Here is a 19,138-nt window from a genome sequence, read left to right on the forward strand (position 1 = left end):
TCAGAGCCGAGAAGAAAATTGCGGAAGAGGCGGCAGTCAGCTTCTGGGGCTCGCACTTCTGTCTTGACGGCTCGAAGGTCTATGATATCGATGCTCGGCGAAGTGAGATTTAGGAAAGGGGAGAAACAGAACTCGTCTTACCTCAAGAATCTTACGAACTCGACTCCGATCGACTTGCCGAAAGGTATAACTCAATCTGGGCAAGGAATAGGGTTCACCTACACTCCACAAGCGTCGCGTTCCCGGCTGTCCGTGGCGTCGACGGCGAACCAGTCATGCTTCAAAAGCATTTCTTCGCTATTTGGGAAACACACCGGAACATCGGAAACTGTACCACATTCGAGGAATGAGGTCATGCAACAGATTTGCGGTAGCTCATACAGTGTGTATACAAACGAGGCTCAGATGTCAACGGTCTCATTCAGTATTCCTGATGGTCTCGGACGCCGTGTAGACTCTATGGACTTGCCAGAGCGACCACTTGAACGGACCTAACTGAGCGCTGCGACATGACACGCACACTGTGGTCCATGAAAGCACAAACACTACGTCATTCACACTAAGTTTAGTCAAAAACAAACTCTATTCATTCTTTGACTCTCGGGTCTGTAATGTCTAACATCGCTTTGTCCTGTTGTACCAATAAGTGCCTCGTTGCAGTTCCTATTCAGAATCATCTATGCTAAACTCTAATTTCCCGTCTACCCAATTAGCGGACACCCTTGAAGAAGATCGTCAAATGACTCTATTACGCCGTGACAAAATGGCCTACCTTGTGAGGTCCTTGGCAATGTAGTCTGGGCTGGACTTGTCAAGAATAGACTGCTTTGAATGTGAAGTGCATACAGCGAGAGTCTTAGACCCAGCAGTACGTCCTGAATTCAAGCCAGAAGGTGCGTCCTCGACAACAAGGCAATTCTCAGGAAGGACGCCACACCGCTTTGCAGCTGCAAGGTATGGATCAGGGTGAGGTTTTCCCTGAGCAACATCGTTTGATGTGACAAGTCCTGCAGGTGGGATCGGAATGCCACATGCTGCTAGGGCACGCGGTGTATAGACGTTTGTGGCGGAGGTTGCGATCACCCAAGCATGTCTCTGAGCTTCGGCAGATGGGTTTCCGGATTGTATCTATGCAGGCTACGTGGGACTAGGCTTTGTGATTGATGTTCAGACATCGTACTAGCCTGTTTGATGAGTTCGAGTGCACCCGGTAATGCCACAGGTCCGCCTTTGATGACTTCTTCCTCGAATCTTGCTACTTCTGCCTGCCATTATCGGCGTGACGTCTTCAGTATGATTCACATAATTTACTTTGGAAAGCATGGTTTTTTTTCACTGACCAGAAGTTTTTCATCTTCTTCGATCTTGCAGAATTCCCTGAGCGTGTCGTACAGTCTGCGACCATGAGATGCGTGAGCGACTGTTTCAGCATCGAGTCCGTAATCCTTCGCGAATATATTCCAGGCAGCCATGACACCTGGTGTAGAGTCTATAAGGGTTCTGTGAAAGTGCATTTTGTGAATCTTCCAATCAGCGAACGGCGTATTTAATGAATACATGTTTACTTCACCCATCCATGTCAAATAAGACCTTGAGTGTGAGTGATCGATCAGATGTGATAACTTCAGGCTGGAGCATACTTAAAAACTCACTGCATCCACGACGATGGAATGAATAGTCATGTTGGTTTAAGGGATTTGGGATCCTGATACCTGCCAGGAATTTTGCCTGCAGGGTTGTAGACAACAAACGGTCGGCGGAACTTGCCGAAGACCTCATCAACGGGATCAGTTGCTGGAACAAACGTGGTTGCCAAAACGGCTCATCACCCTCCGTCAGCTACTGAGCGCCTGAGACCACAAGTTGTCTACCGTTTCCTCTCTGCAGCCTATGGCCTCCAACTATTATGCCCTGCGATATTTTTAGAACAGCTGCGACGTATGGCCTTAGCATCTGCGCGCTTTTGCTATTGGAGCTGGCTTGAGGCCACACATCAACATGAGTCGTCAAGATCTAGCAGCACGCTGGGAAGGTTGAGCACTTCTGCACCAAACACTATTGGTGCTGTATGGAATATTTTCACTCACTGGTTACGACGGCCATGGCTTCGTAGCCAAGGACAATGGTAAACTTGAATAAACGGTTGTAATTGAGAAACAATGCCGGTTCTTGCCGCATGTGGCTCTTTTGTTTAAAAAGGGTATCCATAATTAGACTCGGAGCCTACTTCTCGCTTGTTGGACGATAGTCACGTCCCGAGCCACGCATGCCAAGAGTATAAAGGACCACTTGAAGAGTTGATACGCAATTGTTTACCCCCTCTATCTGACTTTTTCACGTCCTTTCCTCGGGCTCTAGCTGGCTAGATCGTCTTCGCCCTTCAGTCCTTTCTCTGTAAGACTAGGTTCTTCTCCACCCCCCTTTTAACGAAACGTCCAATTATGAAGTCTGTGACTGCTGCGCTTGTCTTTTCGCTCGTTTCCTATGCTCTTGCAAGGCCGACCCCCCAAACATCTTCGTTCGCAAAGCAGAACGGGGAGGAAGCCATAGATCTCAAGTAAGTTATGTCTGTGTCTCTTAGAGTGACTTGTTCTTGTTCTTTATGCTAACCCCTTTGGCAAAATTATCAGCAACCAGATTTCTAAATTAACTCCAGATTCGTCGTGCAATGCAGGAGAGAACGCATGTGTGAATCAACAGTTTGCGCAATGCGTTGGCGGCAAGTTCACGCTCACACCATGTGCTGGTGGTACCATGTATGCTGCTCTTATTATATCATTCACGTTCTTCTTGGGTGAATATTAACAACGGCACATTTGCTAGTTGCGCGGCGCTTCCGCTTGTGAATAGCCCGGGAACGAGTGTGACTTGTACAACGCAGGCAGACCTTGATGCACGCATAGCTGCTACCGGTGCGACTGGCGGTACCGGAAATGGTGGAACCAACAATAGTAGTGGTGACGCTGGTGGAGGAGGTAATGACTCTGGTGCAAACAACGGTAATAAAGACGGGAATAATGGCGGTACCGACAATGGCAACAACGGCGGTGGGAATAACAGCACCGACAGCGGTAATAACAACGGCAATAGCAATGACCGCGGTGGTAATCCCAACAACGGGAATAACGGCGGCAACATCGATGGCAGCAATGACAATGGCAGCAAGAACGATGGCGGGAATAACGACGGCAGCAACGACGGTAGCGGGAATAGCAACGGCAGCAACAACGATGGCGAGGATAACAACGGCAGCGACAACAATGGTGGAAATAATAGTACGAGCAACAACGACGGGAATAACAACGGTGGCGGCGGCAACAACAATGGTGATTTACAGAGCTCGCTATGCCTTGACCCATCATTAGTCCAGAAGGGTTTTGAAAAGGATGGCCAGCAGGTTCCCGCACAAGACCAAGTGGCCTCCGCAACCTCACCGAACAACTTCATCAACTTTTGCGCGACTGTTAAGAAGCCGCTCACTAATGGTCAGCAAGTTAAGGGCGGCTCGTGCAATGCGTGCGTTATTCATAAATGAATCCAGTCAGACAATTGCTAATTCTTGCCTTCTCTTACTTGATCCTTTCTAGCGCACCCATGGGTGTGATTGCATCTACCAATAACATGCCGTCGGCAAAATTCCAGTCACCGAAGAATTTAGATAAGATCCAAGCGAACAAGTCGTTCACCGTCAAGCTCGCCATCAAGAACCTTGCAGCCGGTAACTTCGTCAATGCTGCAGACAACTACTTCTCCGCGCCTCAGAATATCAACGACCAGGGGAACATTATCGGACACTCGCACGTTGTCATCGAGAAAATCAATGGGTTGTCAGACACGAGTGTCACAGACCCGACCAAGTTCACGTTCTTCAAGGGACTAAATGAAAAGGCGCAGAATGGCGTGCTTTCTGTGGATGTAACCGATGGCCTTCCTGCAGGTACATACCGTATGGCGAGCATTAATAGCGCCGCAAACCACCAGCCGGTCCTCGTGGCAGTCGCGCAGCACGGGTCATTAGACGACATGGTCTACGTGCGTTCCCCCACTTTCCACCCATCGTACTTGCACTTACCTTCATACCCTTGCAGTTCACCGTGACGGACAATGGGAATTAGAAACTTTGTTTCCAAATCACCTTACGATACAATCCTTTATTACGTTTTTATTTTCAATGTATCGGTATAACAGGGTGTTTCATTTCTATCCTGTATCAATAAATTTGAAATTTCTTGATGTAATGCTTGATTTGAAGTTATGCAAACTTTTTGTGTTCGTTTAAGCGATTCCTATGAAAGAACCTCGGATGGCAGCACGAGGGTGTAGCAAGTGCTACTTGATTTTCGTTATGTCAAATAATGGAAAACATCATGTTTGTCAAGACTCAAGAAATTACACATGATTCGTAATATCAGCTTATGTAATATAACCTATCTATAAAGGTTCATCCTTCTCCAAAGAAGGCAGTGTCGACTTCCAAAATTGGCGTCCAGTGATTGCATCGCTTTTGAAAGCGACAGAGGAACTCTAGTAAAACACCGGAAATCAGGCCATTATAAGTCGCTACGCTCTCTTACGGGGGCGGAATCTGAGTTTGCATCCGTCTTTCGGGAAGAGGGTAGCAATCATTCTGCACGAAAACCTGTTAGCATTAGGTTCAGTAATGGGAAATAACAAGCACGTACTCCACTACTTCGCTCAGCGGGGTCAACTCATGTTCCCATTCCATCAACGTAACAGCGTTGGACAAACAGAGTGCGATGTTCATATTAACGTATTCATAGCCGATGCAACGATGCGCTCCAGATCCAAAAACGAGGTAATTCTTTGGGTTCGTGTTTGCAATACTTTCCGGATCCAGCCAGCGGTCGGGATTGAGAGTCTCGGGCTCCGGGTAGACGGAAGGATCATGAAGAGAGGGATATGTCGACGCAATGAGCATAGTGTTCACGGGAACTGTATAGCCGGGCGTGATGTTAAATGGTTTCAGACACTTGTATGGTACCATCGTGACAGGGGGCTTGAGACGTAAGCTTTCTTTGACAAACGCGCGTAGGTAGTGCATTTCATCGAGCATCTCGAGCGTAAGTGGTTTGTCTGGATCATTTCCACGGACACAGTCTGATTCTGCCTTGATTTTCGCAAGCATGTCAGGTCGGTCAGCTAGATGCTGGAACGCATAGATAAGACCACTGGACATTGCGTCTTGACTGGCGAATAGGAATGAGAATAGGACCATGGCCATTTCACGATCGCTAAACTCCCGTCGACCCTTATATGCAGGATCTGCCAATTCTTTGACCCAGGCATCAATCATACACTCTGGTTCATGGCCAGCGACCATACTAATCTTGCTGTTTTTCACAGCGAGTGTCAACCACTTCATTGTCAACTTTCGAGCTTGGATGGCATTGTAGATTTTCGTGCCGGGAATCGCTAGAGGAAAGTTGACGAGCTCCAATGCTTTCGTAATAAGCCAGTACTTGTCGCTGATCTCCCGGGTAGCGTGTTCGGGTATATAATTGCCACAGAATACCTTGAGCGATGTGTCCATGTTCATGTCGCGTACTGGGAACATTATAGGTTGCGCTGACGGATTTTTCTTGGCGTTCTCGAGCCATCGAGCAAAATGCTTCCGTGCGATCATATCTTGTATAGGACAATAAGTTCTGAAGAAGCCGGCATAAATGAGAGCGTTGAATTCTAAAGCGGGAGAACTAACCCTAATGCTTTGCGAGTGAAAAGCATAGTCAAACCCTTCCTATATTCGTTATGGGCTTTGCCATTGAGGAACACCCTACATACATGTGGTTAGATCAGTGTGGCAAATAAATACAACGACGGACCAGTTGTCTGGCATGAGGACCCGGTTCGCTGAGTCTGCAAGGCAGGGCTCAGCATACGCTGCTGAATTGAATACCTTCAGTGAATACTCGTTACTGGTCGCCATTACTATAAAACTTTTGAGATATCAGTTCAAAGAATCAATGTAAAAGATTCTTAAGCACATGCATATTGAAGACACTAAGAGCACTCAAGGGCCCGAGCTGCCACTGCTTCGAATAATTCTCTAACGTTGGATTCAAGGAGTCCGCAAACTTGCCAATAATAGGGATGGTCCACTTTGAGCCTGGAAGGTTTCCCTTCTTGTAACGATAGACACCCTGCTCGAGAGCGAGAACGGACAGGACTATTGCTGCGAGAGTATACATCCATGTAGAAGACTTGCTCTGCGTTGGGAAGACTGTCGGAACAGGGATCTGGCTCAACAGAGAAGTGAATGCCGACGGAAGTGATGCCCGTGCAGAGTAGCTATGTACACTAGCCATGGTAGACGTAACTGCAGGCGATAGTAAAGACAGATATCGTGCTGAGAAAGAGGGAGAAGCAAGAGGAGAGGGGTTGGTGGAGAAGGCAATAAATATACATTGTCGGACTACTTTTCTAAGAAATCAACTAATAAGGTGATGTGTAACAGCTCAGTGTAATATGGTATGTCGATTTCCACTTCAGACAGACAATTTTCGGCTGTCTAGTACGGATCTTTCCACCTGTCACCCTCGAGTCTTTACTGACATGCATGGAAGTAACAGAATATGATTGAACTCTCAAGCAAGAAGTAATTAGTTATGAAGTGCAATGCAATCTTCAAATACTGCAAAATTGGGGAATCAGCCAAACAAAATAGAGCCTACTTGGATAAGGTTCAAATTGTTTGTATTATATAATGTAGATACAGTGTTACATACAGAGTACTGACTGTAATTGTGATGCTTTTGACAGTGAAAATAGTAGTTATAAATAATAGACAATGCATATTATGACAGTCCAAATAAGTAGTGTATGAACTCGTTTTGGATATAGGCATACAAAGCTGATGAGTCTAAAACATATGAAACAGATGTACGACTGGCACCCGTATGCATCTTGTTTTTATTCGGCACTCTTGTTCTCACTTCCCAGATGAGTGCCACCAATTCCCAATTTTGCTCCTTCCCTTCCATGCAGTTTCTTCTACTATTTCAATTTCAATTTCGATTCTTTGGCCTTGACACTGCTGCTTACAGTTTGACAGAATTACTCGTCTCAACAGACCTCAACAATGTTGTCATATTATTAAGGACTGTGGATCACTGTAGTCATCTAATTTGGGAAACTTACTCATATTGTCTTTATCTGCTGTACTTTACCTTGATTCTTGACAATTTACACATCTTTACTTGGGGGTGAATCTATTATACATGAATAATACAGAATTCCTTGATTCCATGTTCGGCCTGAAGACCACACTTTTCTTGCTTGCATTCATTACAACTCCTCTTACAGACAAAATTGCCTTTCATGAATCACGAAGGTATGCAGGAATTGTAGATTTCATAACATCCTAATAAGGGGAGACATAGATACAAATAGCAACAAAATGTGTCGCATCCTTTTTAGAAACGACAAGGGAAATTCTACTGAGGTGCAAAGAAACATGCCGTCATGAAGCGTTATACTCGTTCACGGGGACGGAGTTTGAGTTTGCATCCGTCTTTCGGGAAGAGGGTAGCGATGATCCTGCATAGAAATCAGCGATTAGTCACTAGAGAATAATATAAACACGTACTCCACTTCCTCGCTCAGTGGTGTCACTTCATGTTCCCATTCCATTAACGTGATAGCATCGGACAAGCAAATTGCGATGTTCACATAAACGTATTCATAGCCAATACAGCGGTGTGGTCCAGAGCCAAAGACGAGATAATTGCGCGGGTTCTTGTTCGCTGAACTTTCCGGATCCAGCCAGCGGTCCGGATTGAGAGAGTCAGGCTCCGGGTAAACTGAAGGGTCGTGAAGAGAGGGGTACGTAGACGGAATGAGCATACTGTTCGCCGGAACTGTATAGTCGGGTGTGATGTTGAATGACTTCGTACACCTATAGGGAACCATAGTGACAGGGGGCTTGAGACGTAAGCTTTCTTTGACAAACGCGCGAAGGTAGTACATTTCATCGAGCATCTCGAGCGTAAGGGGTTTGTCCGGATCATTTCCACGGACACGGTCTGATTCCGCCCTGATCTTCGCGAGCATGTCAGGTCGGTCAGCCAGATGCTGGAACGCATAGATAAGACCACTGGACATTGCGTCTTGACTGGCGAATAGGAATGAGAATAGGACCATGGCCATTTCACGATCGCTAAACTCCCGTCGACCCTTATATACAGGATCTGCCAATTCTTTGACCCAGGCGTCAAGCATACACTCTGGCTCATTACCAGCAGCCATACTAATCTTGCTGTTTTTCGCCGCGAGCGAAAGCCAATTTATTGCCACCTTTCGGGCTTGGATAGCACTGTAGATTTTCGTGCCCGGAAATGCAAGCGGGAAGTTGACAAGCTCCAATGCCCGAGTGATAAGCCAGTACTTGTCGTTGATCTCCTGGGTGGCATGCTCAGGAATATGTCTGCCACAGAACACTCGAAGCGATGTATCCATGTTCATGTTGCGTACTGCGAACATTATAGGTTGTGCTGACGGATTCTTCTTTGCGTTCTCAAGCCAACGTGCAAAGTGCTTCCGCGCGATCATATCTTGCATATGGCAGTAGATACTGAAGAATACAACGTAAACTTTAGAGTTGCATATTATAGCAGGGGAAACTGACCCTAAAGCCTTGCGAGTGAAAAGGACGTTCAAACCCTTCCTGTACTCAACATGAGCTTTTCCATTTAGGAACACCCTTAATGCACATGGGTGAGTACATGCGTCTAATAATTTAATACAAGAACTCACCAATTGTCTGGCATGAGGATTTGTTTGGCTGAGTTTACCAGACAGGGCTCGGCATACGCTGGCGAATTGAATATTTTCACAGAATACTCGTTACTTGACGCCATAACTATAAAACTTTTTAAATTGTTAGTTTAGAGAAATAAAATTAAGACAAGAAATTTAAACACGTACATATTAAAGACACTAAGCGCACTCAAGGCACCAGACTGCCACTGCCTCAAATAACCTTCCATAGTCGGATTCATTGAATCCGCAAATTTGCCGATGACAGGGATAGTCCATTTTGAGCCAGGAAGGTGTGCCTTCTTGTAGCGGTAGACTCCCTGCTCAAGAGCGAGAAGGGATAGGACTATTGCAGCGAGGGTATAAATCCAAGAAGTTTTGCCCTCCGTTGGGAAGAAGGTTGGCACAGGAATCTGGCCTAACGGGGAAGTGAGTGCAGATGGAAAGGATGCCTGCACAGAGTAGCTCTGTGCACTAGCCATGGCCGACGTCGACGTGGGCGATGGTAGAGACAGAGAGACCTCACGCCACGTTGAGATGTTAGGTGGGAAAGCGTGCAAGAGAAATGTGTAATAAATACACGGTATCGGACCACTTAGCTCAAAAAATTAGCTAATCACCATTGGACGCGTCGGTTTATACACCGCGCAGATGGAAAGTTCAGCTGCACGAGACCGCGTCGTCTCTCATCTTCTCCCATTGGCAACTTTGTGTGTATGGAAGCAACATAGGTGAACTGAACTCACATGCAAGAGCGATCAATTATGCAATCTGCGGTGGCTCACCCTTCCAGTGCATCAAATCTCAGGAACCAGAGACAAAACGTAATCTATTCAACGAGCAAAAAAGTAATCCACTTCATGACTTTGAAAAAGAGAGTGGTCAGGATTGAAGGAGTGAAGGCTGGCGACTCTAGTGCCGAAGGAGGTGGATAGAGGAGAGTGTTATAGAGGCATCCTTTATGTCGCAATGGCACTGAAACGGAAGCAATTCAAATCCGCGTTTTGAGCGGTGCCATTGTTGCCATGGCACAATTCTGTGTTAGTCTAACTGAAAATACTTTTCCGCTTCTCTTTTTTTTGACCGTATGACTAATAACGTGTAGCACAATTACCTCGATTAACGAATCGATCATCCAATTTCGCGTATTAAACATGTGGTTATACGGTAGCACAGCAGGACCAAGAGCAAACACACAGCAAATTAGTTACATCCAACAATATTTATTATTTGACAAATAAGATCCACCCAGGTGACTTCATTATAGAAGGGCTGCTTTTCCGCATAATATCCGAACTGAAAATCAACATTCTTAAGCGTTGCATTCGCCAGAATGAGCTGCTTATCGTACCTTAGTGTATTCCTGGTTTTCCGAGAAAATTAGGATAGTTTCCATGTGCTTGTCCCGCGTGAGGTAGAAAACGACCAAGGGCTTCTCATCCCGAATAGAGATGTATGATCCTTGAATGAGGAGGCGTACTCTATCAGCTCTATTTTCGTCTGGAGTTTTCAAACTTTGGCCTAGTCTGGAGTATGCTTCAAAGAGGACCAGTATCTGGGCATCTGTTTCACTGGTAATCTTGATGATTGCTGCATCTGACTTCGGTTTGTAATCATGGATGCCCAAGTCCACCGAAGAGCGAAGGCCGATTTGCTCCCTCCAACAAAAACCCCTGCAGGAAAACGTCTGTTAGGCATGGTCGGAATAAGGGAGTGACACGCTCACGTAGTAATGATGATATCTTCAAGGCTTAAGCTTCTAAGGATTGGTCTGAAAAGGCATTTTATCTTCTCTTCTGCATTTTGTGAGGATTCGAGCTCGTGCGGAGGCTGGGAGTCCTCGAGGACCTGTTCGATTGCATCCAGTGTCTGTTTTCCCAGTAAACGAGGATTTTGACCACTGAGCAAGAGGTTTGGAGCAGTGACTTCGTTGAAGTGAGATATGCTGGTGACGATTAGCTTGGAGCATACATTAGCACACTTGAGCCTTTCCTTGAGACGATCAATCATTTGCACACAAGAAGCTGGCTATAAAAGTGGATCAGGAAAGACGCTAAAGGAAGCAAATTTGGACAAACAAAGTAAATAGGTCCTTTGAGTGCTTTGTAAAGTGTTCTTGCAGTCGATGATTCCAAAAGTGACTCTAACGTAACGGGAAGCATGTCGTTCAATGATAAATCCCTCTTTCTAAAGTGCCCGCTGACAGACCCTCCTGATAGATTTCTGAGACTTGCCAAGGGTACGGCAACTAGAAACCTTCGAGGACCAGGGCTTTCTGCCTCGGCCTGCCTTGCCTCATTTTCCATCCTACGACGATGCTCCTCATCGCGGGCTTGCCTCTCTATTCGTTGCCGTTTCTTCTTCCTCTTTTGCCGTTCTTTCGCCCTGTCTGGTTTAGATCCTGGATCACTAGTGTGATTCCCTTCCGCATTATCCTCATTGTCCAGCTCTTTGTCTTGAGAATGGGTTAGCGTTGTCCTTTCGTCAGGTTGTCGTCTTTGCTTTTTTGTAATCACATCATCTTGTGCTTCAGTGGAACCTCCTTCAGAAACCTGGAAGGCAGGCCTAACTGTCCCTCGTGTGGTGAATTTACGTTTGAGCTATGCAATGTGTTAACAAGAAAGCACGTCTTCGTTGCAAACTTTTTAGACGCACAATCGATAAGGATGAACTCTTCTGTTCTGAAGCCTCATGTGTTGACGGATAGGGCTTGCTTGATTGGGCGTGAGCAATGTGAAGTTCATCCAATACAGTTCTGATCACTCACTTCAGATTTATCTTATGTGATGATCGTAGACGTTGTCCCAGCTGATTCTGCTGCCATAGACTATGCCACTATAGTTCACTTGAGAAAGGAGAATAAAGACGAATGAGAACGGAAACGCGAAAGTCCTCACCTGACTCTGGAAGAGTGTCAGTTCATGTCAAACGTAATACTAAGCATACGACACACTTGGGGTAATCGATCTCCTCGACGGACAAGCCGATGGGTCATCCATCCTTTTCGATCCTTATTACTCTTAGCATGGATATCCCGGATACCATCTTCCTGACTTTGACAACTTCCACCACGGTCTAGAAGCACGCATATTTCACCAGTCGTTTCTACAAGAAACTGGATATTCACCTACCTTGATCCTTCATCTGTACAGAAATAGTCAGCAATTAAGGTGTCTTTCCATAGGCTGTCTATGAGAAAGGAATCTAGAAGTGGAAGGTCACCTTGTTGGGGCGCGACCATAGAATGAGGGAGCTCGAAATCGATTGTCTGGCTTGTCCGTCTCATTTGGTCTCACGAAGAAGCCTTGATGGAAATCACGTTACCGCGTAGTGTTCCAAATTAGGCTGCTATACTCAATCGAAATTGCACATCGCACTTTTGTGCACTCTCTGACACGGGAGTAGGATCAAATACATTTTCGCACACGTTTTGGGGATATATTCGAGACAAGTAAACCGGGGACAAATTTGATATCTACAAATTATAAAGTATATAATATTTCATCACAACAAGCCAAATAAATAACTGCAAGCAGCCGAGCCAAAAATCGAGTCGAAACGTAGCACCCCTCCCTTTCTAATGAAAACAGCTTCTCCAGTATCCGCTTAAGCATATTGATCACCGTTAAGGTTTGCCTTGCTCGGGGGATAGCTCTGGAAGCCTGCGTTAGAATTCAAAGGAATCGAACGCGAGAATGGACTGCTGGTCGCTGTGCTCTCGTAATCTACGCCTCCACTGATTGGCAATCGCAGTCCGAAGAATATGTATGTCGCAACTACAATAAATTCCATGATAACAGCCATTACGAGGAAAAGCTGCCAGCTGCCGGTGATGCTGTTGAACTTTGCTAGGCCCGAGGTCGAACCCGACGGAGAGCCCAAAGAACCAAATGAGGCGGGAGGCGAAAATGCGGATAACACGCTGTAAAGGACGCGGATTGCGAGGAAAGGCAATGCACACGAGATGCCTTTGAGAAGCTATTATGCAATAAAGATTAAGCACGATCTACGGAGCTCGCGGTTGAAAAAGCTTACCGTCTTTTGGTACTTCATTAGGTCACGCTGCGCCTGCCAGAAGACGAGATGGACAAGAATGATTGCAACAAATGTCGCTGCAAACAAAATCCCTCCAACTTTTCGCAGTGTAGATGCTGTTTGTTTTTCTCCACTGTCGGTGGTGTTCGATTTTACTGCTCCGACTATGCTCAGAACCATTGCAGCGGTAACGGCTAAGTGAATCAGGCGGAGACGCATTCGCGTAACAATTGGATGGGTGTCAATAATACGCACGCCACTGGTAGATGTAAGTTAGTTTTGCTCATCTGATTGATGAGGCGGAAAAAAATCCACTCACACAGCTCCGATGAAGCTCAGCGTGCATTCCATCAGAGGTCCAAGGCCTGCCCCTTCTACTGCGAATGCGCCAATGAAAAGACCAACTTTTGGTGGAGATTGTTTCTCTGCTGCAATATGGAGTATGGCGCCGATAATCTTCGCTAAAGAGATTGAAGCAGATTTAGCTAGGTACATTAACTAATAGGTAAAGCAATAACAAACCTGTCGAGAACAGGGAAAGGAATAGCCATCCTGCTTGCCTTTTGAGCCCATGTCGTAGGATTAGTATTATAGAGAGGATGAGCACGAAAGGATAGATAACAACGAGGGCGATTGAAATATCTCCACGCTGGTCGAGAGAGCCCATAGCTTTGAATGTTTTGGGTTTTGGAATACGTTCAGTCTGGGGAACTTGACTTGGCGGAAAGCTTGGCAAGATTAGCTACGGGTTTTATACCCCTGATCTCCCATAGTAAACTGCGCTGGATGAATATTTTTAGGCCGATATCATATTTAGTATACTTGTCCCTACAAGGGAATCACTGATGGGCGGTGCCAATGCTGTGTCGGAAAGAACATCGATCGTCGCAATTATTGCCGAGGCTGCCGCAAGTTCGTGCGACCCGCAGCGGTGCACCGTATAGAGAAACACCATCGCGTATCTTGCATCAATACTGCGTAGCGCCCGTGGATAAATTGGATTGGATTGCAACAAAGGCCAAATGGGTGACTTCCCGTAGACTTTTGGAAGGATTTCCAGGTTGAAAAGATACTAGAAAAGGAGTAGTCTGAATATAAGCGAAGGGTAGTAAGAGTAAGCGATATGAGAACCGAATAACACACGTAGTTTGTTGTCTTCCAGTCTGAAAATCTGTAAGGGGGGTCTGACCCCCCCTTTCAGAGTAGAAAGTTGTTCTATCCATCAAGTACCTGCCTTAAAAGGTATAAGTAAGATCATACAGATCTTATCTATACCCTTTTTGTACAGAAATGTGTCAGATGTTGCCTTAAGTGAAATAGAATCAAAATGATCTAACAACTGCAGAAAAATGTGCTACGGTCTGGAATAAATTTTTTTTATTTCGCTTATAAGACAGGTACAAGTATTTTGGATTTTGGAAGCTTCCAAAATCCTACGGGAAGTCACCCAATGACTTTGATCTTACTGCATGGATGCTGCGAGGCAGATAAGAAATCTACGACCAGAGTCGGTAACATATACACGACCAATCCTTCATTCTGTCGGCTGTAGGAACACCACAATGTGTTATGTTAGACGGCTGCAAGCAAGTTCCTTTGCCGAAAGAAGCGGACTCACGTTTCACGATAGGTTCACGGATCCGGGGACCGTCTTACACGTTCCACCTAAATTCTATTGCCGCCACATGAAGCTAGTCTGCTAGGACCTGCTGCACGACAGGCATCATTCTGTGGCAGCGTCCCTGCACGTATGATATCTTTGAAGATATCTTTATTCTATGAGCTGGAGTGCAAAGGACATGCCCACGCGTAGGTCAAAATGATTGGATAAATGAGGGAATAACACGTCGGCAGTCGCGCGCAAGCCGGCCCTCAACTCATTAGCTTTAGTTGTAGTAACTATTTTCGGACGATGCATCTTTGTTGTGTATCCTTTGTGTTTTTCATTTGTTACAGATGAGACTCCCCCGACGCGTTCCATGGATCTCTCTCGCCGAGCTTGACCAGGTCTGCAACTGGATATATACAGACGAAACAGACCTAGACGCAAAAGCTAAAGCCATAAACCGAGTGGGTAGTATTCAGCTTTACTCATTTGCTGCATTGCCTTCACGCACATTTCCCATAGCTTTCGGCATGGCGAGCGATCACGCCCCTTCCACACGCCCTCGAAGCGGCCCTTTCTATCCTTTCATCCATCACCCTCGATGCATCGGTTCCTGGTAGTTTATTTCACGCACAGCGCCCACATAACGGGCAAATAATCTCTCCGGAGGCTAAAAATAGCTTAATTCTGAGTGTACGCCAAAGCTATGCAACTGCAATTGTGCGCCTTGTCAACGGTCTTGTTGACCCTTTGCAACTTGGAGCGTACGCACGCTCTATTGCATCTATCGCAGCGCAGATTGGTTTGCCACAATGGCTGGTCGAGATCAGACATGCTGCTACTCACGAGGATCTTCCCGGTCTTGAAATATTACGCTCTGGGGCAAAAGAGGCATGCATTTATCTCCCCTCTTTCTTGGCTAAATTTTTGATTAATCTTCTTTCCAGTCGCTTGCATGGCTTTTGCATAACTATTTCATTCCGACGCTTTCAGCGTCCGACATAAACCAATCAACAGCAATAGTTAATTTGTCTCCCCTTACTCCGCTTATCAAACAATACAAATCGCTTATGAAGATAATATCCCGAGACACTTCTCTTACAACGCAATACAAGGACAATTTGGCGACAGTGCTACGTGATATCGAACGTTGGATCAGTGAGGCTAAAGTTGCATCTTCTGCGGTAATCTTCCATCGCTGGGGTGCTGTTCAGACGGGAGATGGGGAGGATGAGAAAGAGCGCTGGGCATTGGAGCGATTGTGTGATGCATTGATAGAACGAGGAGGCCTCGTCCCTGTGTCTGGCAAGTAAGACTTCTATTTCACTCGCCTGCTTGTTAGGTCCTGGCACTGAATCAATATTTAATCAGAAAGCGGCTGGCCAGTAACCTAAAATCATCTCCTATCCTACCGCAAGGTTTAATTTCGGTCTGGACACCGCTACTTTCCACCTTGAAGACAAGCCACCCATCATTTCCGCCCATACTCGTATCTGCGATCACCGACTTTCTGATCTGCAGACCGGCGACACCAAACAGCGATGACTTCTCAAGGAAAGACTTGTCGTATGAACTCTGCCTTGCTGCGTGGGCGGCTTGGTGTGTTGAACAATGGGAGACGGATTCCCTCGACGTACGAGTAGAAAATTACTTGGCTTTGAGACGGAAAGACGTTGTGCTCGGTCTCATCTCAGCTCTAGCAATCCGAGCCGACGAGCCTACGGAACTGAGAAAAGGGTGAGTTCTGATAGACATTGATTATTCCGTGCGAATCGAAGCTGATGTATCACCAGTGCCAATGCGTTGCTCAGTCTCTTAGTACGTGACGATCCCGAACTTGAGGAAATCAGCACGTCCCTTCTTACCGCAGCGCAACGCTCGGTATCTATTGGTCCAAATGATGCCTGGATGGACACGGAACTGCGGGTGATGGAAGAACGTCTCGACACACTCATTTCATCGTTGGATGCCGAGAACGCAGAGCAGGCACCAGTCCTGATGGATATTGACAAGGAAACCTCTTCCGGTTCACGCCCTTCTCGGAAGGTTGAGACGGACGTCATGCCGAAAGGATGGACGAAGGTACCTGCGGAATCATGGAGTTGTCCTATTGGGATCTTTGTCAACTGACAATCCTTTTCTCGAAAAAAAAAAGCATAACTTAAGTAGACTTTTCCGTCACTTTACTGCATATAATATCTAGTAAATCCACATTTCGCATTTAACAACGGTCGTAAGTGTTGCAAAGTGCATTACATGTAAGTCACCAAAATATGTACATCGACGTACAGTGTCAATCAAGAAAATATGCGAATGTATAGTAGAGAAAACCAGCAAAGAAAGTGAGTAACAGATGTCCCAGTAAGTGGAAAGTAGATAAATAGGATTGAGACAACCCAACAGAGATTCGTGTCCATTGATATGCACAAATGACAGTACAACAAGGAAAAGGGGGTAGAATTACCGGAATATTACCCATTACTTGAACTTAATCCAGGACTCCGGGGTGTTTTTCGGGGGGCAGATCCCGCTCTTCGGCGTTGTTCGATCGGCGGGTCATCTGGGTTGTAGCGCGGCGGCAGCTCAATTACCTCTGCACCTTCTGATGTATACACGGTAACGGGTGCGCGTCCTCCATCATGATGTACAACATAAACTTGGCCACCCGTCGTTGCCGCGCGCCCTGAGGACAATGATCGCTGGGGACTATGATTTTGCGAACTGCTTGGGTTATGTCGACTCATTGGAGAGAGCGGGATGTCTGCCGAAGAAGTACCGCCGGTGGCTGGACTCTTTGGTATTAAACCCTCTGTGGACGACTCCGGCAATGTGAACGGCTCGATTTCGTATCCAGAGCCAGGCAAAAGATGTCGATGGCTGCTAGCAGTAGCGGTCCCTGCTGAAGTCCGACTGTCAACTGTGTGGTCGGTGGGTATTGCAGCGTGTGTTGCAGAAGGTACAGCAGTGTATAGCGAGCCATCCATTACCTGACCACCATCCTTTCCATAACCACTGTGTATCCGATCAGTCATGTACGAGTCATGGTAGGGGCTATGCCGCCTTCGAAGAATAAACCAGGCGGCTAGACCTCCGATGGCTAATCCACCGATGAGTCCTCCAATACCCGAACCGATGGCTACGGAGTCCGAAATACCACTGCTTGCGTCTGCTCCCAAGGCAAGGCAGCCGGTGGAGCCCTGGCCACCACTGTGCAACGGACCGTTGGCCCAAGTTTGCCCACTCGCATCAACTAAGGAAATGAAGAAAGGCGACCCCCAGGACTATTTGTAGAGTATTCCCATAAATAAGTGGTGCGGGTGTTTTTGTCGCGATGAAAGCTCACTAATTGTACCGTCCAATTAATAGGACTCATGTCATTACTAGTAATGTTCCAAGGAGGATGAAGAGCTGGAGCAACCTAAGATAGTCGAAGTTACGTTATTGTCGGAACCCGATTCATTCAAAAGAAACCCACAGTTAACGTGAACGGCGGTGTCCCGTTCTTCGGTTGAATACTGATATCAGTGCACTGTTTAATTATCTGTAAGGATGAAAACAATTTATTTGTGCATTTATAGATAATACCTGATCGACCCATCCATATTGCGACCTGCCAGCAAATCAGTCAATACAAAGGAGGTTATGCAGGACGTTGTGATTAATTTCACTCACAGAGTCCCAGTGTGGTCCTTTCCTTCCACGTCTAAGATACCAGCTGGATAAGTCAGGTTTGTGCAAATCGGAGGATTGCTCAAGGAGGAATTTTCGGCGGGAATAACAGTATCCATTCGCTGACAGCCTCCAGATACACCGTTTGAATCGAACTGTTTGACGTCAGAGATGGATGGTTTGCCCAAGATTACCGTACTCACCATGCATATTTGATACTTTTCACGGTCTCAATCAGGCGCTGATTAGACACGATTAATCAAGTTACTTACTTGGGTTCCTGGAACATAGGGAACCGGCCAATCCTAAAACGCACAGATAAACGCTAAAGATACCAACGTCTAAAAATATCACTCACGAACTGCAGACCGCTGCCAACATTAACAATCTGCACAGCATTTGATTAGACATTGTTTAGCGCTGTGACGGCGGCGAAGTGAATACCGAAGGGAAAAGGAATGTCCTGCAGTTTTCACAGGGTCAGTAAAGTTCGCTACGGTGGACAGGCAAGGACGAACGAAGTGTAGACTTGGATGTAGTACGGTGCTTGAGGATTTGGCCTTGAGAATGAGGTACAATCAAGATTGATACTTGTTCAATGGATTGGTCCGTTCTCCGCTCACCCAGTCGTAAATGCCGCCCGACTCCATGAGAGACTAGAAGTAGTATCATTGCATTTGAGACGCGCACACGCAGATTACCTTGAAAGAAACACATACGGTATAGAATCGCACTGTGCTACAAAATGAGAAGGATGTTAGCAAGTAGATGTGTGAATTGAAAGAACGAGAATCTACCAGTTGTTGGTATCGGCACAGGAGCACCTGATGGGGTATAGTCGAATTGGAAGCCCTGTTCCAAGAACGTCTGCGTTGCAGAAGCAGCAAGCGATGTCAGACACAGAATACCTGCGCAGACGGTCCGTCGCGCAAGCATTTAAACCGCCCACGCAAGGTGGCTCGTAGGCTGAGAAGGAAGATGACGGCCGCAGTAGGAGGTAAGCACGAGGATTGTCTGCACGCACGGTTTGTTACTGTGCGAAAGTTATGAGCG

At 46.3% G+C, this 19,138-nt stretch overlaps 8 protein-coding genes across 8 annotated transcripts; 3 read left to right on the forward strand and 5 right to left on the reverse strand.

Annotated features, from left to right (window-relative positions):
* Positions 1 to 601: 601 nt before the first annotated feature.
* Positions 602 to 1,851, reverse strand: FOMMEDRAFT_121867 (HAD-like protein). The gene is made up of 6 exons (XM_007265783.1): positions 1,653 to 1,851; positions 1,571 to 1,590; positions 1,341 to 1,500; positions 1,185 to 1,265; positions 773 to 1,128; positions 602 to 721 (listed from the first exon to the last, which is right to left on the reverse strand). The coding sequence occupies exons 1-6, from the start codon at positions 1,680 to 1,682 to the stop codon at positions 664 to 666; spliced, it is 705 nt and encodes a 234-aa protein (XP_007265845.1). The 5' UTR covers positions 1,683 to 1,851; the 3' UTR covers positions 602 to 663.
* Positions 1,852 to 2,335: 484 nt separating this feature from the next.
* FOMMEDRAFT_146247 (uncharacterized protein) lies at positions 2,336 to 4,144 on the forward strand. Its single transcript, XM_007265784.1, has 5 exons — positions 2,336 to 2,557; positions 2,631 to 2,756; positions 2,824 to 3,516; positions 3,588 to 4,032; positions 4,089 to 4,144. Exons 1-5 carry the CDS (start codon positions 2,442 to 2,444, stop codon positions 4,113 to 4,115), a joined length of 1,407 nt encoding a protein of 468 aa, XP_007265846.1. The 5' UTR covers positions 2,336 to 2,441; the 3' UTR covers positions 4,116 to 4,144.
* A 416-nt stretch (positions 4,145 to 4,560) lies between these two features.
* FOMMEDRAFT_155371 (C-22 sterol desaturase) lies at positions 4,561 to 6,326 on the reverse strand (the record flags this gene model as incomplete). The annotated part of the gene is made up of 5 exons (XM_007265785.1): positions 4,561 to 4,627; positions 4,683 to 5,666; positions 5,720 to 5,794; positions 5,844 to 5,949; positions 6,032 to 6,326. The coding sequence occupies 5 exons, from the start codon at positions 6,324 to 6,326 to the stop codon at positions 4,561 to 4,563; spliced, it is 1,527 nt and encodes a 508-aa protein (XP_007265847.1).
* A 1,031-nt stretch (positions 6,327 to 7,357) lies between these two features.
* FOMMEDRAFT_106824 (cytochrome P450 sterol C22-desaturase) lies at positions 7,358 to 9,286 on the reverse strand. Its single transcript, XM_007265786.1, has 5 exons — positions 8,944 to 9,286; positions 8,773 to 8,886; positions 8,645 to 8,719; positions 7,607 to 8,590; positions 7,358 to 7,557 (listed from the first exon to the last, which is right to left on the reverse strand). The coding sequence occupies exons 1-5, from the start codon at positions 9,255 to 9,257 to the stop codon at positions 7,491 to 7,493; spliced, it is 1,554 nt and encodes a 517-aa protein (XP_007265848.1). The 5' UTR covers positions 9,258 to 9,286; the 3' UTR covers positions 7,358 to 7,490.
* Positions 9,287 to 12,381: 3,095 nt separating this feature from the next.
* On the reverse strand, positions 12,382 to 13,029 carry FOMMEDRAFT_84119 (uncharacterized protein; the record flags this gene model as incomplete). Its single annotated transcript, XM_007265787.1, has 2 exons — positions 12,382 to 12,753; positions 12,811 to 13,029. 2 exons carry the CDS (start codon positions 13,027 to 13,029, stop codon positions 12,382 to 12,384), a joined length of 591 nt encoding a protein of 196 aa, XP_007265849.1.
* Positions 13,030 to 14,766: 1,737 nt separating this feature from the next.
* FOMMEDRAFT_155374 (Las1-like protein) lies at positions 14,767 to 15,421 on the forward strand (the record flags this gene model as incomplete). The annotated part of the gene is made up of 2 exons (XM_007265788.1): positions 14,767 to 14,880; positions 14,939 to 15,421. The coding sequence occupies 2 exons, from the start codon at positions 14,767 to 14,769 to the stop codon at positions 15,419 to 15,421; spliced, it is 597 nt and encodes a 198-aa protein (XP_007265850.1).
* A 65-nt stretch (positions 15,422 to 15,486) lies between these two features.
* Positions 15,487 to 16,634, forward strand: FOMMEDRAFT_167479 (uncharacterized protein; the record flags this gene model as incomplete). The annotated part of the gene is made up of 3 exons (XM_007265789.1): positions 15,487 to 15,725; positions 15,788 to 16,153; positions 16,210 to 16,634. 3 exons carry the CDS (start codon positions 15,487 to 15,489, stop codon positions 16,544 to 16,546), a joined length of 942 nt encoding a protein of 313 aa, XP_007265851.1. The 3' UTR covers positions 16,547 to 16,634.
* Positions 16,635 to 16,855: 221 nt separating this feature from the next.
* On the reverse strand, positions 16,856 to 19,049 carry FOMMEDRAFT_19512 (uncharacterized protein). The gene is made up of 13 exons (XM_007265790.1): positions 18,883 to 19,049; positions 18,805 to 18,823; positions 18,709 to 18,741; positions 18,604 to 18,645; positions 18,530 to 18,548; positions 18,444 to 18,473; positions 18,358 to 18,390; positions 18,289 to 18,303; positions 18,089 to 18,240; positions 18,002 to 18,026; positions 17,892 to 17,945; positions 17,760 to 17,834; positions 16,856 to 17,697 (listed from the first exon to the last, which is right to left on the reverse strand). The coding sequence occupies exons 1-13, from the start codon at positions 19,019 to 19,021 to the stop codon at positions 16,888 to 16,890; spliced, it is 1,446 nt and encodes a 481-aa protein (XP_007265852.1). The 5' UTR covers positions 19,022 to 19,049; the 3' UTR covers positions 16,856 to 16,887.
* Positions 19,050 to 19,138: the final 89 nt, after the last annotated feature.

Source organism: Fomitiporia mediterranea, assembly GCF_000271605.1.
Source record: "Fomitiporia mediterranea MF3/22 unplaced genomic scaffold FOMMEscaffold_5, whole genome shotgun sequence".
In the NCBI taxonomy this organism is placed as follows: Eukaryota; Fungi; Basidiomycota; class Agaricomycetes; order Hymenochaetales; family Hymenochaetaceae; genus Fomitiporia; species Fomitiporia mediterranea.